This window comes from Urocitellus parryii, chromosome 1 (assembly GCF_045843805.1).
Source record: "Urocitellus parryii isolate mUroPar1 chromosome 1, mUroPar1.hap1, whole genome shotgun sequence".
In the NCBI taxonomy this organism is placed as follows: domain Eukaryota; kingdom Metazoa; phylum Chordata; class Mammalia; order Rodentia; family Sciuridae; genus Urocitellus; species Urocitellus parryii.
In genome coordinates this window covers 276,305,560-276,331,878 of record NC_135531.1, presented here as the reverse complement: position 1 = coordinate 276,331,878, position 26,319 = coordinate 276,305,560, and the positions used below count along the sequence as shown (strand labels likewise).

Sequence of the window (26,319 nt, the reverse complement as noted above, 5' to 3'; positions counted from 1 at the left end):
AAATAAAACACACAGATTCAGTTACCTTATTTCTATTGCCGGGTCCGAGACGGCTCCCCTCTCTGGTTCCCACCTCTAACCGCCCGGCAGGGCAGCAAGGATTACTCAGGGCCAGCAGGAGAGAGAGAGAGAGTGGGCATGCCAGGGAGTAGCCTTTTATTGGGGAACAAGAGATTCAGGGGAGAATTCCATCCAATGAAGGTTGAGGGGGGCTGCACTCCAAGGTCAGGGTCAGTGATTGGGCCCCCGGGGTCAGTGGTCAGTCACACCCCCACACGGATGGGCTCTCTCATCAGGAGAGGGCTGGGAAAGCTCCGATACAGCCAGAGCGCCTCAGGCCCTAACTGGGAGCTGCCCAATCACGTGTCAGAATGGCTCCCCACAACCTCCAAAGCTTCTAGACTTTTAGCTCTTCCTCTGAACAATAGAAGTAGTTCCCAGCGGTCCCATGGATATTGCCATAGTGGGAAGCATAGAAAACACAGCCAGTGCGGCCAGGCCTCAGACCTCGGTGTCCTGCCCTGTCCTAGCTGCCCTACCTGCCCGCTCTCCATGGGGAACTGCTGCCCAAAGTCCAGCAGTCTGTCTGCTGACCAAGAGAGGGGTCCCTGCCCACCCCTCCACTGCAGCCCATGCCAACAGCCTACCGGTCCTGCCCTAGGCCTCATGTTGAGTCTCCCTTTCCCCATGGAAGGTCTTGTCCTCCCATGTGGGGGCACCATCTGGCCATGTAGGGCCTTCCCCCTTCCCACGTGGAGTCTCCCTCCTCTGCATGTGGGGTCCCCTTCTTTCCAGGCTTCCCTGCAGCAGGAGAACTGCTGCAGTGTGCAGGGAGGCTCAGGAAGGCTGGGCCCAGGCAGCCAAAGGAAGGGCTCAGTGTGTTTCTCAAAAGTAACAGTGATGCCATCACCCAAGGCAGGATGAGTCCTGCTCCCAGGACTGGGACCTAATGCAAAATAAAGACGCAGCGCTTCTGTTCAGTCTTGGAAAGAGTGAGATTTCAAAGTGGCAACAGCTGAGCATTCAACTAAGCCCAGGGCCCTGTTGTGTGCAGGTGTCAAGCCCTCTGGGACTCCTCGGTGCTGTCACCTGCTGGCCACCACTGGCCACTGCACCTTCAGAGAAGACCATGACTAGACTGGAAAACAGCTTGGTGGTGGCTAGCCTTTCCTTTCACAGAAGGAAAGCATACCCTGGGGGACATTCTGCCAGAGATCACAGTGACCACAGAAACCCCATGTCAGTGGCAGCACTCAACTGTCACACTTAACTGCTCCGTGCTGTACAGCCCAAAAGAGAGGTAGACGGCGACTCCCACTGCAGATAAGGAAATTAATTCATGGTTTGAGTTTTTTTGTGCAGTGGCTGTGGGGTGGCCTCTTGCAGTTCTCTAGGTCCTCCCTGGATCATCTCTGGGTGCCTGCCTCTCTTTCCACCCTAACGCTGACCCCTGAGGAGTCAGAGAGGTGGCCCGGGGACACACTGACCTCATAGTGACTGTACCTTACCTGGCCACAAGGGTCCAAGGATTGTGGTCCAGGGACTGTGGAGGGAACTCATTTTTGGGCTTGAGGCTTCTGGGATGGATGTCTTCCAGCTCTCCCTGAACTCTAAGATGTGTGACATGTCTGAGCCCCAGCAAGAGACATTTGCCACTGTGATGGAAGCTGGCCTGAGATGAAGCTGACATGAAGAAGTGGGGAAAGAACACAGCTAACAATGACGGCTGTGAACTGCTGGCCTGAGCCAGGTCTAACAGGTTGGACTTTGCAATGCTGTGAGCTTGACTTCCTGGGCCATTTGAGTCACTGTGAGCAGTGGGCTAACAGAAACTCCCCAGCTGAGACCAGGACTGAGATTGCAGATTGACATTCTTTCTTGCACATCACCTGTTGCTTGTAAGATTAAATACTGTCTGGGAAGCCTTGTGCGGTGGCGCATGCCTGTAATCCCATCAACCCAGGAGGCTGCGGCAGGAGGATCACAAGTTCCAGGCCAGCCTGGGCAACTTAGTGAGATCCTGTCACAAAATAGAAAATAAAAGGACTAGAGTGTGGATCAGTGGTAGAGCACCCTGGGTTCAATCCCCAGTTCCAAAAAAAAAAAAAGAAAAGGGGCTGGGGAAGTGGCTCAAGCCGTAGTGCGCTCGCCTGGCATGCGTGCGGCCCGGGTTCGATCCTCAGCACCACATACCAACAAAGATGTTGTGTCCGCGGAGAACTAAAAAAATAAATAAATAAATAAAATGTAAAAAAAAAAAAATTTGAGCAGAAATGGTGAGAGTAGACATCTTTGTCTTATTCCTGATCTTAAGGAGAAGGCTTTCCATCTTTCACCAGTGAGTAGAAGGTTGATTGTAACTATTTTGTAGATACCCTTTTATCATATTGAGGAAGTACCCTTATTTCCCTTTGTCCAGCATTTTTTAATCATGAAAGGATGTCAAGTTTTGTGAAATGCTTTTTCTGCATTTATTGTGATGATGATGTGGCTTTGTTTTAGAAGTAGTTACCTGTGCTGGGAAAGGGAATAGGAAGCAGGAAAATGGGAGGCAGGGTTATAAGAGAGACATTTTATTGTCTTTCATTTTATATTTTTTGGTTTCTTGAGTATTTCTTTTTTTAATAATTTCTTTTTTTAATATCTATTTTTAAAAATTTTTATGTGGTGTTGAGGATTGAACCCAACGCCCCGTGCCAGGCGAGTGTGCTATTGCTTGAACCACATCCCCAGCCCTTCTTGAGTATTTCTTATTAAAAAAAAATTAAACTACCTTTTACAATTGCAATAAAATACACATAACATAAAATGCATCATCGTAATCATTCTAAGCATACAGTTCAGTAATTTAAAGTATATTTATATCATTGTACAACTAATCACCAGAACTTTTTCATCCTGCAAAACTGAAATGCTTTGCCCATTGAACAACTCCCACCTCCTGCCCCCAGCCTTGGGCCACACAGATCCACTCTGTTTCTAGGAGGTTGGCTATGCTAGATATCTATAAGTGAAATCAAACACTATTTTCTTTTCTTTTTAGGTTCTTGGGATCAAACCCAGGGGTACTTACCACCTAGATACATCCCCACCCATTTTTAATTTTTATTTTGAGACAGGGTCTTGCTATGTTGCTTAGGGCCTAAGTTGCTGAGGCTGGCTTTGAACTTGCAATCCTCCTGCCTCAGCCTCCTGGGAGGTTGGGATTGCAAGAGTGCACCACCTCGCCCAGCTACAGTATTTTCTTTTTGTGGCTGGCTTGTTTCACTTAGCATAATGTCCTCAAGGTTCATCCATTTGTAGCATGTGTCAGCTTTCCTTTATTCTTAAAACTGAATACTTGGCCAGGCGAAGTGGCACAACACCTGTAATCCCAGTGGCTCAGGAGGCTGAGGCAGGAGGATTGCAAGATCGAGGCAGCTTCAGCAATTTAGCAAAGCCCTAAGTAACTCAGCAAGCCTCGGTCTCTAAAAACATATACAAAAACAACAACAACAAAGGGCTGGGGATGTGGCTCAGTGGTCAAGCACCCCTGGGTTCAATCCCTGTTGCAAAAACCAAACCAGACCAAAACAAAAACTGAATACTTTCCACTGCATGTAGATACCACATTTTGTTTATCCCTTCATTAATTGATGAATGTCTGGGTTGCCTCCACCTTCTGGCTAATGTGAATAATGCTGTGATGAACGTGAGTGTGCAAATAACTATTTGAGATCCTACTTTCAGTTCTTCTGATAGATACCCAGAAGTGGAGTTGCTGGATCACATGATGACTCTCTTTGAATTTCTTTGGGGAACTGCCACACTGTTTTCTACAGCAAATGCAGCATGTCTTTGGGGAACTGCCACACTGTTTTCTACAGCAAATGCAGCATTTGACTGTGTGTGTGTGTGTGTGTGTGTGTGTGTGAGACTGGGAATTGACTCCAGGGCCTTGTTGCATGCTAGCCAAGCACTCTACCTCTATGCTATACCCCCAGTCCTTTTCATTTTATTTGAGATGGTCTTACTAAGTTGCCCAGGTTGGCCTTGACATTATGACCCTGCTGCTTCAGCCTCCCAAATTGCTGGGATTACCAGTGTGAGCCACCATACTCAGTGTCGATGTAATAATTTTTTTAATATTTATTTTTTAGTTTTAGGGGCCACAAGTCTTTATTTTATTTTTATGTGGTGCTGAGGATCAAACCCAGTGCCTCATGCATGCTAGGTGAGCACTCTACCACTGAGCCACAACCCCAGCCCCTCAATGTAATAATTTAATATTTTAAAAAAATCAAAATGAATTCAAGAAAGTCTATGATGAACAAAACATCAAATTTTAAATAAGTACAAGACCAATGACACTATTGTACTGAACCAAGTATAGCCTAAGGCAAGTGAAATATTAGGAATACTGATGCTGTGTTCATTTAAAATTCTGTTTTTTTTTTTGTTGTTCATCATGGATTTTTTTTCACATTATAAAAAAATATTGCACTGGCCTGGCAAGGCAGCATGCCTATTATCCCAATGACTCAGGAGGCTGAGCTAAGAGGATGGAAAGTTCAAGGGCAGCCTTAGCAACTTAGCAAGACCCTCAGCAATTTAGTAAGACTCTGTCTCTAAACAAAAAGTGAAAAAGACTGGGATGTAGTTCAGTGGCTAAGCACCCCAGGGTCATTCCTCAGTACAAAAAAAAATTGCACTGGCTGGGTGCAGTGGCACCTAGGAGAGGTCAGCCTAGGCAACGTAGGGAGAGTTTGTCTCTAAATCAGTAAATAAAAATATTGCACTGAATTATTATTATTTATTTATTTATTTTGAGATTAAATTCTTGTTAAGTTGCAAGGCTGAACTCGAACTTGGGGTCTTCCTGCCTTAGCCTCCCAAGAACCTGGGGTTATAGGCATTTGCCACCACACTCAGTTGCACTGAAATATCTGATGATTGAGTTTTTGGGGGATGATTGAGTTTAAGAGTTTCACCTTGCCCAGATCCCTCTCCACAGTGGGGAACGTTTATCACTGATGAGCAAAGGCACCTGAATTTTATCCTGCTCACTGTGAAATGTCATCAAAATCTATAGACTAGAGTAATATGTTTGCATCTGTCAGAAAACCTGATGTTGCTACAGTGTGGTAGAGCATGGTAAGGGGGTGCTCTACCACACTGTAATCTTACCATGGGGTATGACTGGTGTCAGGGAGACCAGTTCAAGGCATTAACCCTGGCAGGAAATTGTGATGGCCTGAAGTAAGAGAGGAGCAGTGGACACAGAAGGGGACCAACTCCAAAGATACCCATAGTCCTTGCCCTCTCTTGGCTGAGAGAGAAGCAGAGACCAGACATGCTATAGCCTGAATGTTAGTGTCCTCCTGCGATACAGTGTTGAAACCTAATCTCCAAGGCAATAGTGCTCAGTTTTGGGGCCATCAGGTGATTAGACAGGGAAGGCTTTTCCCTTGTGAGTGGGATCAGCACCCTTTATGAGAGGCTTGAGGGAGCCTGTTCACTTCTCTGTCACATGAGGATGCATGTAACAAGAGGAACCATCTGTGAGAAGGAGCCCTCAAGGACACCAAATCTGCCAATGATTGATCTTGGACTTCCTAGGCTCCAGAACTGTGAACAATAAATTCCTGTTATTTCTAAATTACCTGGTCTAGGGTACTTTTTAAAGTTTATATATTTTTAGTTGTAGATGGACAGATACCTTTATTTTATTTATTTGTATGTGGTGCTGAGGATCAACCCAGTGCCTTACATGTGCTAGGTGAACGCTCTACCACTGAGCCACAGCCCCAGGCCTAGGGTACTGGGGAGATGTATATAACTATATATAGTTATAGCAGCCCAGATGCAATAAGACATTCCAGCTCGCAGCCAGGAAAGCTAGTAACTGTCTCACTGGGGCCCATAAAGGGCAGTTTGGGGTGGAAGAAGATTTGGCAAGCTGCTGGGTGAGCTAGAAGCCCAGGCAGAAAGGAGCTACTAGAGAGACCATGACTTGGGTGCCCTCAGATGGAGGTGGAGTCACCAAGGAGGATCTGCAGCAGGCAGGAATATATAAAAATATTGCTGAGACCAGAGAGAATGGGGATATCCAGGAGAAAATGCCCAAGGAGGAGAGAGGAAGAAGGCAGTCAAAGAGGAAGGAGGCCAGAAAAGAGAAGTCCCAAAGATGATGTAGTTAGAAGAAACCACTGAGGGTCAAGAAAGATAAAGTCTATGAAGCATTATTCTGACTATCAAGGAAGAGAGTGTTTGGGGTTCCTCCAGCTACCACTTGGAATGAATGCTGGGGAGATGGAAACAGGAGCCAATCAGGAGTTCCTGGAAGGCCATCTGGGCTAGTAGAAAGGATGCTACCAGGGAAAGTGCTGGCTGGAGAGCTGCCCCGCTAGCTAGTAGGTGAAGGCTTTCAGGTTGCCTCAGGAGGCTGTCTTCTTTTGACTCTGGCCTCTGAGCCCTGGAGAGCAGGTGTTTTTTTTTTTTTCTTTTAATTTTTAATAGTTGTAGATGGACAGGATGTCTTTATTTTTTCATGTGGTGCTAAGGATCCAACTCAATGCCTCACACATGCTAGGCAAGCTCTTTGCCACTGAGCCTCAGCCCTGGAGTGCAGGTTTTCTCCTGCAAGGGAAGGAGAAAAAGTGCCTGGTAGGGGAGGAGGGACTTAGCATGCCCCATGGGTACCTGGCTGAAAGAGCTGGACAACATTTGAAGGGATCAGAGAACCTAAAAATCAGAAGCAGCCTGGGCTGGTTAATGGGAACTCAACTCTACTGTTCTTCACCACAGACACCGGGCTGTGTGCTCAGGGGGAACTGGAGCTCTGGGGCTGTGAACTCATCACAAGGCCAGCTGGAGTGCCCACTGCTGCCCCTTTGTCTGCCTATACTTGAGGGGGCTCACACTGTAGGCTTTGTTAGCTGGATGCTGGCTGGGTTTGGGCAGTTGGAAACCTGGCGCTTGGGAGACGCAGGGTACAGCCCTGACCTCCTGACCCTGTGTTAGGTAGCTACTTGGCCCCTCATTATGGCTCTACCTTGAGGGATAACCTGGGGAGAGCAGGCGCCAGCATTTTCCTACTCTGCAATTTTATCACTTATATGAATTTTCTTTGCCATTTGGAGCCTGAGGCATCTCATTCCTCCAGCCCTGGATCTGGGCATTGTGGTTCATCCTTTGAAGCCCTCCAGACTTCCTCTGGTTGGCCACCAGGCCCACACACACTGGGAAGTCCAGAGTGGGCAACTGGGTCTCAGGGTCTAGAAGGGCTTGTGGATGCCCCAAGTGGGCACTTCACTGTACGGATAGGTACAGTGGGTAGTGGGGATGGCCAGCAAGGCCTGGTAGCAGGGCCATGCAGGCAATGGGCAGAGTCAGGGCAGGTTCATACAGGTCTGAAAAGGTTACTATTGGCTACTCAGAGCTGTGCCCAGGGGCTTCAGGGTTGGTGTCAGAGACGGGTCTAATTTCCAAGAATTAAGAGTCATGCCCCTAGAGGATGTGGAAAGTTATACCTTTCCCCCTACCAGGTTCCTCCTCTGCAAAAACTAAGGTGTTGTCTCCCAGCCTTGGAGCTGGGGGGCGGGGGGGGCAGCAGATAATCCCAGATGGCAGGGGCAGGTGGGATCACTCTAGATTGGAACTGCCACCAAAAACTCCAACCAAAAGTTGTGCTTTGGAGAACACTGATCAAAACATAAAAGGTCATGTTTTTTTTAAATATTTATTTTTTATTTATACACAATACGTTTATTTTGTTTATTTTTATGTGGTGTTGAGGATCGAACCCAGGGCCTCACACATGCTATGTGAGCGCTCTACCGCTGAGCCACAACCCCAGCCCCCAAACGTCGTGCTTTTTGACCCAGCACCATTTAAGCATTCTACAAATGTGATTTGTATACATGTAAAACAAAGTATGTAAAAGGGTTAGAGTAGTCTGTACTAATAGCCAAATGTAGGAAACAATTCAACACATCCAGCGAGGTAGCTGGTTAAATAAAGTGATCCTTCCACATAAGGAGGATGCTGTAGCTTTTAAAAAGAAGGAGCAGCTCTACTTACACTGATGTGGGATGGGTTACAAAATATAACTAATTTAAAAAGAAGGGAGAGTTCAGAACTGTACATCAAATACAACATTTATATTAAAATAATAAATATAGTTATTGGTAAATGCATAGTCTGAAGGTGGAAGACACACAAGAGACTGCTTCTGGCACTGTCTTACTAGGAGCTATGGACAGGAGGGAGACCTATTTTCTGTCCATCTTTTTTAATCTTTTCAAAATTAAGAGCAGCACTTGGAAACAAACCAACCACCTTAGTTCCCCCCACACCCCCATGCTGTCTTATCAGTTAAGCTTGGGATGGGGACAGTGCTCAGACCCTGGCAGCAAGGGAGTCAAGCTGAAGTGGCTTTCCCTAAGTTTCTGGGCATTTGAGCAGCCCAAAGATGGTTTCCTTTCCAGGATCTCAGCTCTTGGAGTCAGAATCTTAAAAGATGTGGGTATGATCATCTTTGCCTTACTCGTAGTGCCTAGGCATAGAGGAACAGGAGTTACTACCTTTACTTAAAAGATGAGAGTCTGAGAACTGGGGATATAGCTCAGTTGGTAGGGTGTGTGCCTTGCATGTGGAAGGCCCTGGGTTCAATCCTCAGCACCACAAAAAAACAAACAACAAAAGGAAAATCTGAGGCCCAAGATCATGTGGAAGAAGGTAGTATTTCACATATGCTCACTCATTTTAGGCCAGGCAGGTTTCCATTTACAATTTTCACTCCTCCAAGGACCCAGGTATTAACATGTTCAAAGCAGTCAGCTGTGCTGAAGGTAGTTCCTTCTTCTGCTGCTTACTTACCAATTCAATCCTTTGGAGTTTGAGACTATGTCCATTCCTTCTTTCCTGCCTCTGCCCACTAAACTCCTATCCAGCCTTCCTTCCCTTTCCCTGGGAAGAAAGACAAGAGACCAGCAGAGCAGACCAGAATTTCCTTAATTATCATATGTGCACCCCATTCACTGGCCGAGCCGAGCACCTATGCACAGGCAGAGCCAGACAAGAATCCTGCTCTCCAGAACCTCTGTGCAATGTCCACCTTTACCCTTATTTTACAATTGGTCTGGGACAGGGGGACCCCTCATTCAAGAAAACTTCCTCACTTAAGCTTATCTCAATTCTTCTCTTTCCAACCCTCCTTCTTTCCCATAGGCTATAATAGTCATCTTCCCTCCTGAGCTTATTATATGCTCTTTAAAAATGGATTAAAATAAATAAATTGTTCTAATTAGTATAAGATATACTCCATGTTTGTGTAAATATGTCAAAATATACCCTACTATCATATATATCTAAAAAGAATAAAAATTTAAAAATTGTGGAAGATAAAAAAGGCACCAACTTAAAAAACAAAAAAGAAATCGTGTTATGAAAGAAACAATAAAGAGTAAGATGGTATATGCCTGTAATCCGAGCAACTCAGGAGGCTGATGCAGAATCTCAAGTTCAAAGCCAGCCTGGGCACCACACAAGACCCTGTCTTAAAATAAAAATGTAAAAAGGGCTTGGGGTATGGATTAGTAATAGAGAGCTCTAGTTCAATCCCCAGTACCAGCAAAAGCAAAAAACAAAAAACGTGCAATATTTCACTTAACACTCATCACACCCTGAGAGCCAGGTACTACTATCACCCCCATATTGTAGACAAGAAAACTAGTCCAACAGAGCAGTTTCTCAGTTGTTTTTTTATGTTTATTTCTTTTTAAATCTTATGTGGTATATTTGTAACCAACTTTTCTTTTTTTTCTTGGTACCAGGGATTGAACTCAGGGGCATTCAACCACTGAGACACATTCCCAGCCCTATTTGGTATTTTATTTAGAGACAGGGTCTCACTGAGTTGCTTAGTGCCTTGCTGTTGCTGAGGCTGGATTTGAACTCGTATGCTCCTATCTCAGCCTCCCAAGCTGCTGGGGTTACAGGCATGTACCACTGTGTCTGGCTGACTTTTCAATTCATGTTTGCTGAGATCTGTTGTGTGTCCAGTACTGTACCAGTTGCTGTAATAACAGAGGTAAACAAAAGAATGTCATAAGGGCAGGACTCTTCATGAAAGGAAACTGATCTAAAAATTTTATTATTCTTTTGTTTCTATCAGGGTTGTTATCTATGTCCTATCTCTTCCACTTATTAGCTGTGTGACTCTGGACAAGTTAATTTACCTTTTGATGCCCTGGTTTCTGTAAAACTGTGATAACATTTTCAGGTTATTTAGAATCATAATTAATTTGTAAATTCATGATTTCTTTAAAAATTTTCTTGTAGTTGTAGATGGATAACATGCCTTTATTTATTTTTATGTGATGCTAAGGATTGAACCCAGTGCCTCACTTGTGCTAGGCAAGCACTCTGCCATTGAGCTACTGCCCCAGCCCCAAAGAGCTGGGATAAAGCCTGGCACTTGGAGCATTATGAAGTATTAGGCATTGCTATCTTGATGCCCCAGACTCCAAAGCAACATGACTTGACTCCAGGCTGTACCAGCTCTCCCTGTTGCTTCTGCCTACTTCACTCATGCATTTAGCAAGCAATTTTCAGCATTACTGTGTGCAAGGCAATGCTTGAGCCACCAGGAATATAGCAAAGAACAGTGTTTTCATGATGGGGGAGGGACAAACAGCAAAGAAAGTATATGAGTAAGTGGTAAGTACCTAATGGGATTCAATTTCAGTGTGATAGTCTCCAGGCAGCACATTTCATTGAGGGCTGGGGAAGGCCCCTTAGGAGGTGATGTACCCTGAGATCTGAATGACAAGCAGTACTGTACTGTAGAATTCATCCCTGACACTTCATCATGCCCACTGCTCACCATTCCTGCTCTTTCCAACAGTGCCTAAGCCTGACGGTTTTATTCCACATTTTGACTCATGCCATTCTCTGTCGCTGGCCACCTCCCCACCCCTGAAATAGCCCCCTGGCCCCTATTCCACAGAGCTCAAAGTGTGAACTTCCTCAGGAGGCTCTCCACAGACCAAGGATAGGGTGTGGAATCACGGAACGGATCCCAGTCTCCTGCCCTGATCAGAGAGCCAGTGGTAGCTGTGGGTTTCCTATAGTCTCGGGAGTGTGCTGGTAAAAACTGCAAAATAATTTGATTGCTCTTCACAATTCCCTTGGGCCCTTGTTAAAATACAAAATCAAGGAACCCAACACAGTCCTCTTGAATGAAGATCTCCAGAGATTTTTGTTTTCGATGTTGGGGATTGAACCCTAAGTCTCCTGCATGCTAGGCAAGCGCTCATCAGGGGCCTACCCCCAGTCCTCGAGCGGTGATATCCTCCAGCTGCAGGTATCCTGCCTCGGTGGGGGCAGATAGGAATCAGATGCCCCGGAAATAACCTAGCTATGGAAGGACGTGCTCTGGATTGCTGTTTCCCACAAGGCAACTTATCTGTGTACCTGGCAAAAGCATAACTCAAAAGACTGTGTTCCCTTTGGCTCTACTGACTTAATGACTTGGCAGCCACCGCATTTTAACGGGTGCATTACTACCAAGTAACTAAGAAGGAACTTGTGAGTGGCCAAAGGCCCAACTTTGTGGTCAGCTTGCCCCGTCCCTCTTCTCGGCCCACCTGCTCTGTCACCTCCATGAAGTCCCCTTGGAGCTTGCCCTCCATACAGTGGTGTGAAAGGGGCTGCTTGTGCACTGCTCATGAACAGACACTACTGCCTTTATTACCAGCTATCAGGACGCAGCTTCGGGCGCGTGGCCCGGGAGGGAATCACCTGCAGCTAGGGGATGTTTCAGGCCCCCAGCTCATCCGCGCTCATCCCGAAAGGCCAGAGAACTCCGCGGGCCCTGAACTTCTGGCGCTTTTGTGCTCATCAGCAGGAACACACACAGAGCGAACCCTTTTCTCCAGGGCCGCCTGGAGGCCCGGCGTGAAGCGCAGGCTGGGGCCGTGCGCGGCGACTCCGCGAACTCCAAGGCCGACCGAGTCTATAGGACCAGCAGGGTCCAGGAATAGGAGACCGCGCGATTACGTCGCCCCCGCGCTCTGGGCCCAGCCGGCGCCAAAAAACTCCAGTTAGAGGGCGCAGGCGCCGCGAGAGCAGGCAGCGTAGAAACGTTCGGGAACCCGCGCGTCCGCCGGCCAATCAGCGCCGGCCTTGCACAAAGCGAGTTCCGCCCACAGAGCACTACCTCCAAGCTTCTCCCCCTCCCTGACAGCCTCGGCCCGCCCACTCCGCCCGCGCCCCGCCCCGCGCTGTCCTGGGTTAGAGGCTCGCGATTGGGTCACAGGACGGGAGCGAACGGTGGTTGGTCGAGGCGGAGTCACGGGGGCGCCGTCGTCGCCTTTCCAGAGGCGATTACTGGGCAGGCTCAGTCTTTCGCCTCAGTCTCTAGCTGTAGCTGGCAGCTAGGGGTACGCGCTCCGGCATCTTCTGTACCCGAGGGCCGCCATCGACGTTGCTTCAGTTCCTCTAGGTTTATCTGCGCCACTCGCCCGCCACACACTCCGTCGTCATAACCCGCCATCATGGTGAAGCTCGCAAAGGTAAGAGGCCTGGTGCCCGAGCAGCTACGTCTAGAGGCCTGCTTTCCGAAGGACGCGCGCGCGCGGCGCCGCGGGGAGGAGGGCCTGCGCGCAGTCCCGGGCGCGTTCGAGGGCGCCATGCTGCGGGAAGTCTCGCGCGACTGGTCGGAGGTCTCGCGGCTTTTGGCTAGCGGGTGGCGAAGTGAAGACTTTAGGCAGGTGCCGGAGGCCGCTGACGGGCGGCGGAACGCCTCGGCGGGGTGTGGGGAGGGGGCGCTGCGTCTCGGCGCGTGGGGATGAGGCTGAACTCCTGCGACCGGAGCAAGCTGGGCCCCGCCTCCTGGCGCACGTGTCCCGGCTCGCGGCCCGCCACGTGGGCCACTACGCGTGGGGCTCCGAGTCTTCCGAGGGGCTGGGGCCCTGGGGCGGGCAACAGCAGGATTGGCCTCGGTGGGAGGCTCGGCGGCCTGCGGACCTCTCCGCCTGGGCCGGGCGGGCCGGCACGTGGTGGGCACCAGGAGGCGCTGAACTGCGGCACATGGTAGCGTGGCGGATGCACCCACGTGGTCCCGATAGGTCTGGGAACGGAAGTTTATGAGAAGAACCAAGTTCGGTTAAAGGGAAATTTGTAATATCCCAAGGTGCCTTTAACATCTTCACACTGAATTAAGGCCAGAACTGCCAACAGGCTGTGCATAACTAGTTGGCTTTTTAAAACAAGAGGGCCTAACTGAGATAAAGGGAGGAAATACTTTTTTACCTATTTATGATGGTTTTATTTAGTTTGTTTTTCTGTTTGTAAACCTGATAAAAAAAGTGCGCTGCTAGTATTAATGTTCACTGTGAACTTATGCTGCATAGAAAACGGAATCTAAGAAAGGAGATGGTTGAATTACTGTGGTGGAGAAACATAAACTAGGAATGGCTCGAAGGAGAGTGGGTGGCGCAGGCCTGTAATGCCAGCGACTGGGGAGGCCCAGGGCAGGATGATTGCAAGTTTGAGGCTAACCTCAGCAACCTAGCAAGCCCCTGTCTCAAAAAAATACAGAAGGGCGGGGGTTATAGCTTCGAAAGTAGAGCTCCTTTGGATTCAATTCCCAATACCAGAAAAAAAAGTATGTTTTGAAATGTGGATGGAAATCTAATATTTTAATTGTGGCCATTTCTAGGCCGGTAAAAATCAAGGTGACCCTAAGAAAATGGCTCCTCCCCCAAAGGAGGTAGAAGAAGATAGTGAAGATGAGGAATCTTCAGATGAAGAAGATGACAGCAGTGGAGAAGAGGTAATTTTATCAACTCAGTACAGAACTGCATAAAGTTAAAGTCCAATGCAGTGGCACACACTTGTAATTCCACGTACCCAGGAGACAGACTGAGAGCAGGAGGATCCTGAGCTAGAGGCCAACCTGGGCAACTTAGGTCCTGTCTCAAAAAATACTGTGTAAAATCGGAGAGTTAAAGCAGGTGGTGGTGGATATCTTCTTAAGTCTGCTCTTCAGGGTTTTGTGTGGTGTGGTATGTTAAATCATTACGTCTTTCCAGTTTTAATGTATTGTCTTGGCGTCACATGCTAAAATGAAGGAAAAGCTCTTGTTCTGTAAGTGGCCAACCTGAATGTTATATTCATGTATATATTCATGAACTTTTCCAGATTCGTAAACTTCAAGCAAGAAGAATTGGTCTTTATCCCATTATGTATAAACTTTGAAGCAATCACTAAGTATCTGGATTGAGGGCAACGATCTTCCTGAAGATATAGCTTAATAGTTGGCTCTCTTCAGCTCTTCTGCCAGTTTGCTCACTGTAAAGAAAACTGATCTACAGTTGTTCTTCCATTTTTTAAAAATATTTTTCATTGTAGATGGACACAATACTTTATTGTATTATTTATTTTTATGTGGTGCTGAGGATTGAACCCAGGGCCTCACACATGTTTTTTTGGGAGTATGATAAAATTATCTGCTAAAACTAACAAAAAGCATCTTGTAAGACTAGATAAATGATAATTAGCTCACTTGTGCTATAATTTACAGGGGTTGTAAAGTTTGTTATTTTTTATTTCGGGCCTTAAGAATTAAACTTTTTATTAATTAAGCTCTATATTACTGCCACCCACTCTGGAGCCCCAAATGATTAAATTAATGGGTGTAATGTTTTGAATGATTAAGTGTATTTAGCCATAATCCTTAAACACTGTGGTTTAGATTAACCTTTACAAGTGATAAGTTTTGAGATTTCAAAAGCATAAGATGCAGGAATTAGACATTTGGTTCAAAAATATTTTAAGTGTTACTCCTTATGCTTGAGTATTTTACCTGGCATTGAGAACTCTGGCATCACAGATATAAGACACATAATCTGACTAAAGATTAACATGGGTATAGTCTTGAACCACAGGCAATGCCAAAGATCTAACAATTTTTAACACTGAGGCTGTTTGAATGTGTGGAAATATTTAGTGTTTTTATTTATTCTTAAGGTTGTCGTCCCTCAGAAAAAAGGCAAGAAGGCGGCTACCACAGCACCAGTAAAGAAGGTGGTGGTTTCCCTGACAAAAAAGGCAGTTGCCTCACCTGCCAAGAAAGCAGCTGTCACCTCAGGCAAAAAGGCAGCAGCCATTCCAGCCAAGAAGACAGTTAAACCAGCCAAAGCAGTTGCAGCATCTGGCAAGAAGGGAGCCACTCCTTGCAAAGCATTGGCAGCAGCCCCTGGTAAGAAGGGAGCTGTTGCCCCAGCCAAGGGGGCAAAAAATGGCAAGAATGCCAAGAAGGAAGACAGTGATGAGGAGGAGGAGGGTGACAGTGAGGAGGATGAAGACGACGAGGAGGATGAAGATGACGAGGAGGAGGATGAATTTGAACCAGAAGTCATGAAAGCAGCAGCAGCTGCTGCCTCAGAGGACGAGGATGAGGAGGATGACGAGGAGGAGGAGGATGATGATGAAGATGATGAGGAGGATGACGAGGAGGAAGATGGTAAGTTGTTTTTGTAATTTCTGGGGCTCTGTTGCAAGATACCTTGATGGATCTTAATTAAGCATGGTGGCAAGGTTGCATTTCCTTTTCTTTTAGCTTTTCCAGACTCATGTTGGTTTGGGGAGGTTTCCAGAATTTCTGACGTGGTGGCTGGCTTCTCTTTCAGACTCTGAAGAAGAAGAACCTATGGAGATCACACCAGCCAAAGGAAAGAAAGCTGCTCCAAAAGCCGAACCAGTGAAACACAAGGGCATGGCTGAGGAGGACGAGGATGAGGACGAGGAGGATGAAGATGATGAGGATGAGGATGAGGAGGATGAAGATGATGATGAAGAGGATGACGAAGAGGAGGAGGAGGAGGAAGAAGGTAATCAAATTAGGTTCTGAAGTATATTGACCTCTGAGCTGTGTTTAAAGAAAGTACTTAAGTAAGTATATGTGGCATGTTGTTCCAGAGCCTGTCAAAGAAGCACCCGGAAAACGAAAGAAGGAAATGGCCAAACAGAAGGCAGCCCCTGAAGCGAAGAAACAGAAAGTAGAAGGTAATCGACCAAATGAGGAGGGAGGCGGGTGAGATAAAGTAGTAATAGCACAAATGATGAACTATAAAGGGACTTAATTCTGAAACACCTGATGTTAGCTTGCAGTATACTGACGTGCTATATGTAGAAGTTTTTGTGCTGGAACTTGATTTGTACCGGGCTTTGTAGTCTAATAATAAGAGTTCACTTTCTGTATAGGCACAGAACCAACTACATCTTTTAATCTCTTCGTTGGAAACCTGAATTCTAACAAATCTGCCCTTGAACTAAAAATTGGTATCAGTGAACTTTTTGCGAAAAATGATCTGGCTGCTGTGGATGTCAGAATTGGAACAACTAGGTAAATGCCACACTGTTACATGCGAATCTGCAAGTGCTTTTTCTCAGTTACTCTAGCCTGGCATCCAAAAATATCTTACAGATTATACATTAATGAACTGAACCATTAGATTATCAAATTACAGAACCCCCAATTTTGAAACCTACATAATTGACACAATAATAAGTAATCTACATAATAATAAAAGTAATCTACATAATAAGTCATAAATTCTTTTTTAAAATTTTGAAATTAATTCATTTATTGTAGTTCTAGGGATTGAGCTTAGGATAATGTACCACTGCACTATATCTCAAATTCTTTATTTTTTAATTTTTTTTGGTACTGAGTATTGAACCCAGGGGTGTTCAACCACTGAACCACATCCACATCCCTTTTTTATATTTTATTTTTTTATTTTTTTAAATTTTTTTTTAATATTTATTTTTTAGTTCTCGGCGGACACAACATCTTTGGTATGTGGTGCTGAGGATCGAACCCGGACCGCACGCATGCCAGGCGAGCGCGCTACCGCTGAGCCACATCTCCAGCCCCCTTTTTTATATTTTGTTTAGAGACAGGGTCTCACTGAGTTGCTAAGTTGCTGAGGCTGGCTTTGAACTTGTGATGCTCCTTTCTCAGCCTCCCAAGCCACTGGGATTACAGGCATGCACCACCACGCCCAGCTGTAAAATAATTTTCAAGAATAGTTTTGGAAATATGATGTTTATATTCTTGGAAATGCCTAAACTGTTAGACCTCCAAACTAAGTGTTTTAACAGGTGCTTTGTCAGCTATTACTATGTTATAACAAATAAGTGTGACCCACAGGAAGACATGAAAGGTGAATTGCATATTAAATATTGGTATTTAGATCTTGTTCTTTAGCTGAAATTTGCAGAGCCATAACTTTGTTAACACTGTAGGTGCTTTATCTATAATGTTGCTGGTAATCATATGTGTACAGTTTGTCATTTTTTAAATTTTTTGCTCTCATCACTTGTAATTTTATTGTTTGCTTTAAAAGGAAGTTTGGCTATGTGGATTTTGAATCTGCTGAAGATCTGGAAAAAGCCTTGGAACTCACTGGTTTAAAACTTTTTGGCAATGAAATTAAACTAGAGAAACCCAAAGGAAAAGACAGTAAGAAAGGTATGTAAAGTGTTGGAGATTATATTATCCAAATGTGTCTAGGAAGTCAAATGTAGATTCAGGAGATAAAGACTTTCAGGTTTTTGTGTTTTTTTTTTTTTTTAAACTTGTAAATTCTTCCTAAAATGAGAATTACATGTGTTGATTGTAGACAGCAGTGCGTGTGGCACTACCTTTGTTGTTAAGCATTCTTGACTTAGGCAAGCATGAACAGTGTTACTCAGAAAAGAATTATATGCAGAGTGAACTTGTGATGTCTGAAATACTTGGGACCCAGAAGTATTTTGGAATGGGGAAGGGGTTGTGTTCTGGGTGGGTGGAATCTGAGTCTTAAACACAAGATTAACTTTATAAAGGGCCTTTCTTAAATTGTAATAGATTCCTATTAATTTTCTTTATGTCCTTTGCTTTTTCCTTATAGATTGGACATCTTATAGATTGTGTGTTCATAAATTTTAGTTTAAGGAGTGAGCATCTACCCTAGATTTAGTATAGATAGTTGTCAGCTGTGACAGCATGGAGGTATTTGTACTTTGCCACAGATGTACATCCATACTTAGAACAGTACCTTTTACAATGTCATCTAAGTTTGTTGTATGCAATTGTGCTGTTAGTGTTATTTTTGTTTTTTTTTTCTCCTCTGGTCTGTCAGGTCATACCATGGTTCATTTTTATGGTTTCTTTTTAAATGTAGATCGAGATGCAAGAACACTTTTGGCCAAAAACCTCCCCTACAAAGTCACTCAGGATGAATTAAAAGAAGTGTTTGAAGATGCCATGGAGATCAGATTAGTCAGCAAGGATGGGAAGAGTAAAGGGTATGTTTTGTGTCTCTTAGACTGTTAAAAGTTTTGTGTTTTTATTAAGACATTTCAGCTGGGTGCAGTGGTGCACACCTGCAATCCTAGCAACTCAGGAGGCTGAGGCAGGAGGATCATGAGTTCAAAGCCAACCTCAGCAATTTAGCGAGGTCCTGAGCAACTCAGCAAGACCCTATCTCTAAATAAAATATAAAAAAGGGCTGGGGATGTGGCTTAGTGGCTAAGCTTCCTGTGTTCAATCTCCAGTACCAAAAAGAAGACACTTCCTTGCTTAATGACACAAATCATAGTCCAGTTTTGTAGGTGTGTGATCTTGAGCAAGCTTAACCTATAAATGTGGCTCAGTTTCCTGCTTATAAAATAGGAATAACATATTTAATTTGTAACAGTTTTCAAAGATGAGATAATGTACATATGAAGGAGTAAGAAGTGCTCCTACCTTATAATTCTGTATTAAGAGCAGTCATGCCACATAATGATAGTCCAGATTAAGACATACATCACTTCCATCAGCATTGGTATGGTCCTGAGCATTGAGGTCCTCAAGAGCATGTGGGCTGCATATGACAGTGTCCTATGTACATCAGCATCAGTTGCAATTTTGTGTATGCTTTCATATTTGCACAATAATCACCTTAATGTGTTTTTTAGTTGTAGATGGACACAATACCTTTGTTTTTAATATTTATTTTTTAGCTTTAGGTGGACACAATATCTTTATTTTTGTATGTGGTGGAGAGAATCAAACCCAGTGCCTCACACATGCTAGGCAGGTGCTTTACCACAGAGCCATAACCCTAACCTTTAATGATTTCCTAGTGTGTAACTTGATATTACTGCTCAGAACTGAAGGAAAGTCTGTGTTGTTGAGGGCAAAATGTGTTAATGTTCTCCCCATTCAATAATCCTTGCAGGATTGCTTATATTGAATTTAAGACAGAAGCTGATGCAGAGAAAACCTTTGAAGAAAAGCAGGGAACAGAAATTGATGGTCGATCTGTATCCCTCTACTACACTGGAGAGAAAGGTCAAAATCAAGACTACAGAGGTGGAAAGAATAACACTTGGAGTGGTAAGAATCTATGGGTTTATTATAGAATTGAGGGTGAAGATCCAGCAGATTACATTAAACTACTGAGCTCTCTGAAATATTTTTCTATTGAGAAATGGTAGGCCAGTCTAGCTTCTTTTGTTAGATTTTTTTTGTGTTTTAAATAACTTCAGCCTGTATATTATGAAAATATCACTGTTTTATGAAGATATGAAATATTGAAGAATGTATTAAAGGACTGGGGTTGTAGCTCAGTGGAAGAGCACTTGCCTAGCATGTGTGACATTCTTAAGTGTTGGTCCTTAGGAACTGGATGCTATTTTATCTGTAATTGTAGCTGGGAACCACTTTCATTTTTAAGAATGACATCTCTATTTGCAGGTGAATCAAAAACTCTGGTTTTAAGCAACCTTTCTTACAATGCAACAGAAGAAACTCTTCAGGAAGTATTTGAGAAGGCAACTTTTATCAAAGTGCCCCAGAACCAAAATGGCAAATCTAAAGGGTAAAATAATGTCTTTATGTTAGGCATGGGGCCTGGGGGTTGTAGCTCGGGTTATAGCATTTGTCTAGAAGACATGAGTCCCTGAATTTGGTCCCCAGCACTACAAAGGAAATAAGTATGTTGGTTGTCAGGAGTGAGCTGTAAGAGTGTCTTCAGATCTAAAATAAAGGTGGTTGGGGCTATAGCTCAGTGGTAGATGGTAGAGCGCTTGCCTAACAACCATGAGGCTCTGGGTTGGATCCTCAGCACCACATTAAAATAAAGATAAGCCATCTTGTCAGCAGAGGAGTAGAATGGTTTTAGCTGCACAAATGAGTGTAAAATGAAGTGCCTGCTTGAGGTAAAAGGCCTGGGGCATTGTCGGATAGTAGAGAAACCATGTGTTTTCTAACTTGCTAAGTATTGGCTGTCCATCCTCAGGTATGCATTTATAGAGTTTGCTTCGTTTGAAGATGCAAAAGAAGCTTTAAATTCCTGTAATAAAAGGGAAATTGAGGGGAGAGCAATCAGGCTGGAGTTGCAAGGACCCAGGGGATCACCTAATGCAAGAAGCCGTAAGTCCTATTGGCATGGTGGTGTGGCTAGGGAATGGTATCTTCCTTGGTGCTCTGCATGAACTTAATGCCATTTTTAACTTTTTCTATGAATCTTCAGATGATCCTATTTTTCTTTTATCACTGAGTGATAGCTGGATATGATGACTGATTACCTGAGAAATAATTGATGAAATATCAAGAAAATTCCTCTAGATAGTCAAGTTCTGATCCAGCTATGTCAACTCAGAACAACAAATTTGCCTTTGGTTGACTGACTCCTCTACCTGGTGGGCAGTACACACTTGTTCAGTTTGCTTTTGTTTTCTTTTGAGACCTGAGGCAGAAACTTGACTGTCTGTAGGTAATACAAAATAAACTTTATATGGCTGTTGATAGGAACCTTAAATTAAGCATTAGTTGGCTAAGTTGCTTTTAACTGCTTTTGTACTAAAGCATACTGGACGTTGCACAAAATTACCGTTGTATGAATGTGACTTAAAATAGAATATCACACAATTTATTTTTCTTCCACAGAGCCATCAAAAACTCTGTTTGTCAAAGGCCTGTCTGAAGATACCACCGAAGAAACCTTAAAAGAATCATTTGACGGTTCTGTTCGTGCAAGGATAGTCACTGACCGGGAAACTGGATCCTCCAAAGGGTAAGGCATGAGAAATGGGCAGCATTGCTTCTGTTCATATTGATGTCCTGGGTGGAGAATTTGGTTCTGATGTATCTTCTCATTGAGCTCCTTTCTGTCAACTGGTGGCAGTTTATGGATTCGCACGAGAAGAATAGACATTTCACAGAACAGCATTACTTTACCTTCTGTTTCTACTGAGGTGTGTATTTGGTTGTTCTGTGAGACAGACATTTTAGGATTTAAACTGGCAAATTAGGATTTTCTGCAGGGATGATCTGTCAGATCTTTTCTCAGTTAAACAAGGCTACTTTCTGTGGGGTGACATGTGGAAATAACTTATTAGTATGTATTTCCTTTATAATGGGTGATTTCATTTGGTGTTTTAGGTTTGGTTTTGTAGACTTCAACAGTGAAGAAGATGCCAAAGCTGCCAAAGAGGCCATGGAAGATGGTGAAATTGATGGAAACAAAGTTACCTTGGACTGGGCCAAGCCTAAAGGGGAAGGTGGCTTTGGGGGTCGTGGTGGAGGCAGAGGAGGCTTTGGAGGCCGAGGTGGTGGCCGAGGAGGCAGAGGTGGATTCGGCGGCAGAGGCCGGGGAGGCTTTGGAGGTAAAAATTGGTCCTCCACATAGCACACAGACTGCTGAGCCTGTGCTGTGTTCAGTTTCTGGTCACTTTGGGCATTTTTGCACCATCCCTTTCATGATGTTTTTCATTCCTGCAGGGCGAGGAGGCTTCCGAGGAGGCAGAGGGGGAGGAGGAGACCACAAGCCACAAGGAAAGAAGACGAAGTTTGAATAGTTTCTTCTGTCCCTGTCTTTCCCTCTTCCATTTGAAAGAAAGGACTCTGGGGTTTTTAACTCTGTTACCTGTTCAATGACAGAGCCTTCTGAGGACATTCCAAGACTGTATACAGTCCGTGGTCTACTCGGAAATCCGTATAGATGACATTTCAAAGGAGATACCCTGTTGGTTTTGACTGGATGTTCATATAAACTTTTTAAAGAGATGAGTGATAGAGCTAACCCTTATCTGTAAGTTTTGAATTTATATTGTTTCATCCCATGTACAAAACTGTTTTTTTCCTACAAATAGTTTTTGTTTTGTTTTGTTTGTGTTGGGGGGTGTAAAGGAAAGCAGAATGTTTTATGATTTTTGCTTCAGTGACTTTAGGACAAATTAAAAGTCCTAAACTCTGGTGCCAGACTTATACTTACTAAAATCATATTTCTTGTGAAATGTCACTGAAGAGCCTAGCAACAAAGGCTCTGTATTGCTCAGAACCACCATACCTGATATTAAATGATCAATATATATTGCTTTCAAGTATCACAGCTGCAGAGATGGGTGAGGTAGCCAGTTTCTGCAGCCCTGTGTGCTGACATGTGAAGTTTATTCCAGGACTGTGGTGGCTTCTTCCAATTGTAGCCGGCTGGAGTATCATGTCCTGAGTAAGTTCTTTGGAAAGAGGCATAAGAGTACATTCATTGGTCAGATCTCCTAGGATCAGCAGTTGAGAGCATCAGTTCTGGATTTGGCAGTAACTGATGAGTGAGCCAGTAGAAACTGAGGGTGGAACAAACACTGCCAACATCATACACTAAAAAAACTCTCATTCTGGCATTATGCACATTGCTCAGGCACTGCTTTAAGTAAGCACTTACTGCCTCCTCCTGTTTGCTTCTCTCCCCAGCTGAAAGACAGGGTCTTGCTAGGTTGGCCACAGACTAACGATTTTCCTGCCTCAGCCTTCTATCCACCTGGGGTTATAGGTGTTCACCACTACACCCCAACCCATTTCTGCTTTTAATTGAAGTCAAAAGCTATGCCAGGTCAAGGGATGGTGAGCATTGTGACAGATTTAATACAAACCAAGGCAGCTACGTCCAAAAACCTGATCAGCCCATTAAAATACCAACTCAATGAAATGGGACATTGTGGGGAATGTTACAATTCATAAGGCAACCTGAATAATACAAATGACTGGTTGGGGTTTTGCCTTGATCTTGATTTTTTTTTCCCCCCACTGTTGGGATAAGGAAATGTTTATCACCCACCACTTGTTAGTCTTGTTCCAGTTCTTGGAAGGTGGTGTGCAGCTGAGTGAACTTAACTAACTCCAGTGGCAATGCATAAGTCTGACCAAAGTGCCTTTTTAGAAAACACCCCATAAGTTAGGCATGCAAGGCAGACATTCTGCCAACTAAGTCATATCCCCAGTTCCAGAGAAATATTTGTAAAACTGGCTTGTGAGTGGGGTTTTGGTGGGTTCCTTTGCTATGGAGAAGGGAAGGCTTGAATTTGATCTTGGTAGTAGCCCAGTTGTCCAGAGAACCATAGCTTCCATTGTGATGGATTGCCTTTTAAGGATTTTACATGTCTGAACTACTGTGGTTGCTACTAACAACTCAGTGGCTGACTGCAGTTCATGTTGGGTTTATATCAGACCCTAAGAGACATAGGTAGGAATCTTCTATGTACTATTTATCCCATTCCATAAGTACGAGACAGAAATTGTCCCTTCAGTTGTGCTACTTCACTGTGGGATGAGGATAGAGGATGATTATCCTGCAAGGCCAAAAAAAAAAGGGTTTGCGATTAGGGATCAGAGTCCTGTAATCTGGCCCCTTGGGTATCTGTCTGGTTTTCAATTTGGTGGGGTTTGCTGCCATTTTAGAAAAGCTGTCAGTTCCCTTCAGCAAATGGTTGTCACCACTTTTGTCAGTTTCCAGCAGGTGGCAGTACAAGTCCAAGGAAGCTCCTGGGAAATGTTCAGAGGTAATGTGGGAGACCATCTATCTGACTTTAGCCTAGTGGATATCTTAACTCCAAAATAGTACTCTGACCCTCCTGCTCTCCCTAGTTGGACCATGCTCTATCCTCCATCGGTGTGGCTTTTGTTATTCCCTCTTCATTTTGTGCTAAAGGTTCCAGTGACTAGAGACTGCCAAATCCAACAGTAGTACATCTTGTCCCCTAAGCATCTGACCTACATCGTCCTTCCTAAAATGCCTCAAACCTTAAAAGTAATGCAAACACTAGTCGGGTAGCTCTGTAACAGGGCCAAGTGAGGAGGATGGCAAAGAACAAATCTCCAAGAATTAGAACCATTTTCCTTTCTTATCTTTCCTTCAAACCCAAGAAGCTTTTCCAGTTAGTTATATCCCAGCCTATTTGAAATCAGAGGGTCACTAAGTTTCTGACTGCCTGGGATTTCTGATTTGCCTGCCTCGGTCTCCCAAGTAGCTGAGATTACAGGTGTATTCCACTGAATCCAGTTGAATTAACCTTTTAATAGGTGAGCCAATGGCTATTCTCCACAGTCAAGCAATGCAGTACAGAGGAATGAAATGCCACAAGGGCTGCTCATTGCTGATCCCTCAATGTGGACCTACTGTATTCTGCTGTCCAGTTGGAGAGATTTGATGGACACCAAGCTTCTCACTTAAGGGGACTAACTACCTTAGAAGAAAGAACCACAACCCAGGTTTTAAACATTAAGGGCAAAGTGGGCCTGCCCTAGCAAGCCTAAAACAACCCTCCACCTCCAACCTGTTGCCTGTTGACGACAGGAAGACAAGTCGAGTTAAATAAAAATGTGTGTCTAGTTTTTAGTCATAGGTCAAGTGTTGAAATTTGCACACAAGGACTGACAGGTGGCTCATGCCTGTATATAAAATACCAAATAAGACTGGAGATGGATCTTTCCAGTCTCCAAAGTCACAATGTGATTGCGTGCATGCATGTAGACAAATAGCAGTAACGATATAGATGAATTTTAAGAATGCTGGTCAATTAGACCTCAGCTGAAGAAGACAACATTCTTTTCAATTGCACATGGAACAGTCACCAAGTACTGGCCACAGAAAACCTCAAGGAAACTCAGCTCTGTAAAGATGCCCTGTAGTGCTGCAGGGCTTGGTTCCTTACACTCTTATTCCTCACCCTGTTTGCTCTCATTAAGGAACAAGTCAGGAAGCCAGGCCTTTTAAAGATACTGGAAAGGCCCCTGTGGGACCAGCCAGGCCTTTTAAAGATACTGGAAAGGCCCCTGTGGGACCAGAGGTGGTGATTATGGAATTAGAATTATCCTGCACGGCCACCATGTGGGATTCCTTCATGTTGAAGGTGTGTACTGGCTTAATTAGGCACAAAGAAAAATCTCAGGTGAAAGTACTCTCTTGGATGCAGGAAAAAAAAATTCATGGTGAATCGTTTCAAGATGAAGCCACTAAGAAACTTGTTAGTCTGTTCCTTGCTGCTGAGCCAGGATTTGAAGTTGAGTCACCATGCATATAACTAAGTCAGTTCTTACTAAATTACCAGTTAAGTTTTGTTGCCTTTTACTCAGAATACCAACACCAACAAATTCTGAGGAATAGGAGTAAGGATGGGCTTTGAAAACAAAACAAAAAAACAGCCAGACCTGGTAGGTGGTGCATGTCTGAGGCCTTAGAGGCTGAGACCGGAAGATTGGAAGTTCAAAGCCAGCCTCAGCAACATAGCAAGGCCCTAAGCAATTCATCAAGACCCTGATTCTAAATAAAATACAAAATAAGGCTGGGGATGCGGCTCAGTGAGCAAGTGCCCCTGAGCTCAAACCCTGGTACCCCTCTCCCCCACCAAAAAAGAGTGTGTTGGGGACATGACTCAGTGGTTGAGCACCTCTGGGTTCAATCCCCAGTACCAAAAAAAAAAAAGAAAAGGTTTGAGATCCCCTTCTCTCTTCTGGAGTTCCTCCCTGGATCCTTACCAGTGACATTTTGATGCATTTAGAAGCAGTTTTCAGATGTATATTTAATGTATAAATATTTAGGGATTTTTTTATGTATCATTGTTACTGGGGATTGAATCCCGGGGTGCTTTACCACCGAGTCACAATCCTAGCCCTTTGTATTTTTTGAGATAAGGTCTGGATAAATTGCTGAGTATGGCCTCTAGGATTACAGGTGTGTACCACCCTGCCCAGCTAACTCAGATTCTTGATGTACATCACAGAAAAGAATTTCAGGGACTCCCAGAGATTTATTTAGGAAAGCAAGGAATACTCACTTCAAGGGACAGAGTGTGGGCTATCTCAAGAGTGAGATGCACTTTCAGGACTTTTTAAAAAAAATTTTTTTTTTCAGTTTTCGGCAGACACAACATCTTTGTTTGTATGTGGTGCTGAGGATTGAACCCGGGCCGCACGCATGCCAGGCGAACGCGCTACCGCTTGAGCCACATCCCCAGCCCCAG

General features: G+C 44.4%; 1 protein-coding gene and 3 non-coding genes across 4 annotated transcripts; all 4 read left to right on the top strand.

The window, feature by feature from the left end:
- The first annotated feature begins 12,377 nt into the window (after window positions 1-12,377).
- Window positions 12,378-22,287, top strand: Ncl (nucleolin). The gene is made up of 14 exons (XM_026396249.2): window positions 12,378-12,557; window positions 13,706-13,819; window positions 15,016-15,511; window positions 15,678-15,878; window positions 15,967-16,053; window positions 16,252-16,393; window positions 17,400-17,524; window positions 18,219-18,342; window positions 19,260-19,417; window positions 19,778-19,901; window positions 20,322-20,455; window positions 20,972-21,098; window positions 21,467-21,690; window positions 21,806-22,287. Exons 1-14 carry the CDS (start codon window positions 12,540-12,542, stop codon window positions 21,880-21,882), a joined length of 2,151 nt encoding a protein of 716 aa, XP_026252034.2. The 5' UTR covers window positions 12,378-12,539; the 3' UTR covers window positions 21,883-22,287.
- LOC113188127 (small nucleolar RNA SNORD82) lies at window positions 16,100-16,171 on the top strand. The gene has a single exon (XR_003301506.1). It is a non-coding gene; the product is annotated as a small nucleolar RNA SNORD82 (small nucleolar RNA).
- Window positions 20,591-20,670, top strand: LOC113188128 (small nucleolar RNA SNORD20). The gene has a single exon (XR_003301507.1). It is a non-coding gene; the product is annotated as a small nucleolar RNA SNORD20 (small nucleolar RNA).
- On the top strand, window positions 21,172-21,309 carry LOC113188126 (small nucleolar RNA SNORA75). Its single transcript, XR_003301505.1, has one exon. It is a non-coding gene; the product is annotated as a small nucleolar RNA SNORA75 (small nucleolar RNA).
- Window positions 22,288-26,319: the final 4,032 nt, after the last annotated feature.

Bases quoted from the DNA above. Each gene is read 5' to 3' on its own strand.
- Ncl (XM_026396249.2), top strand. The intron at 18,343-19,259 runs GTATGTTTTGTG...TAATCCTTGCAG, and splicing joins AAGGATGGGAAGAGTAAAGG to GATTGCTTATATTGAATTTA. The intron at 21,691-21,805 runs GTAAAAATTGGT...TCATTCCTGCAG, and splicing joins AGGCCGGGGAGGCTTTGGAG to GGCGAGGAGGCTTCCGAGGA.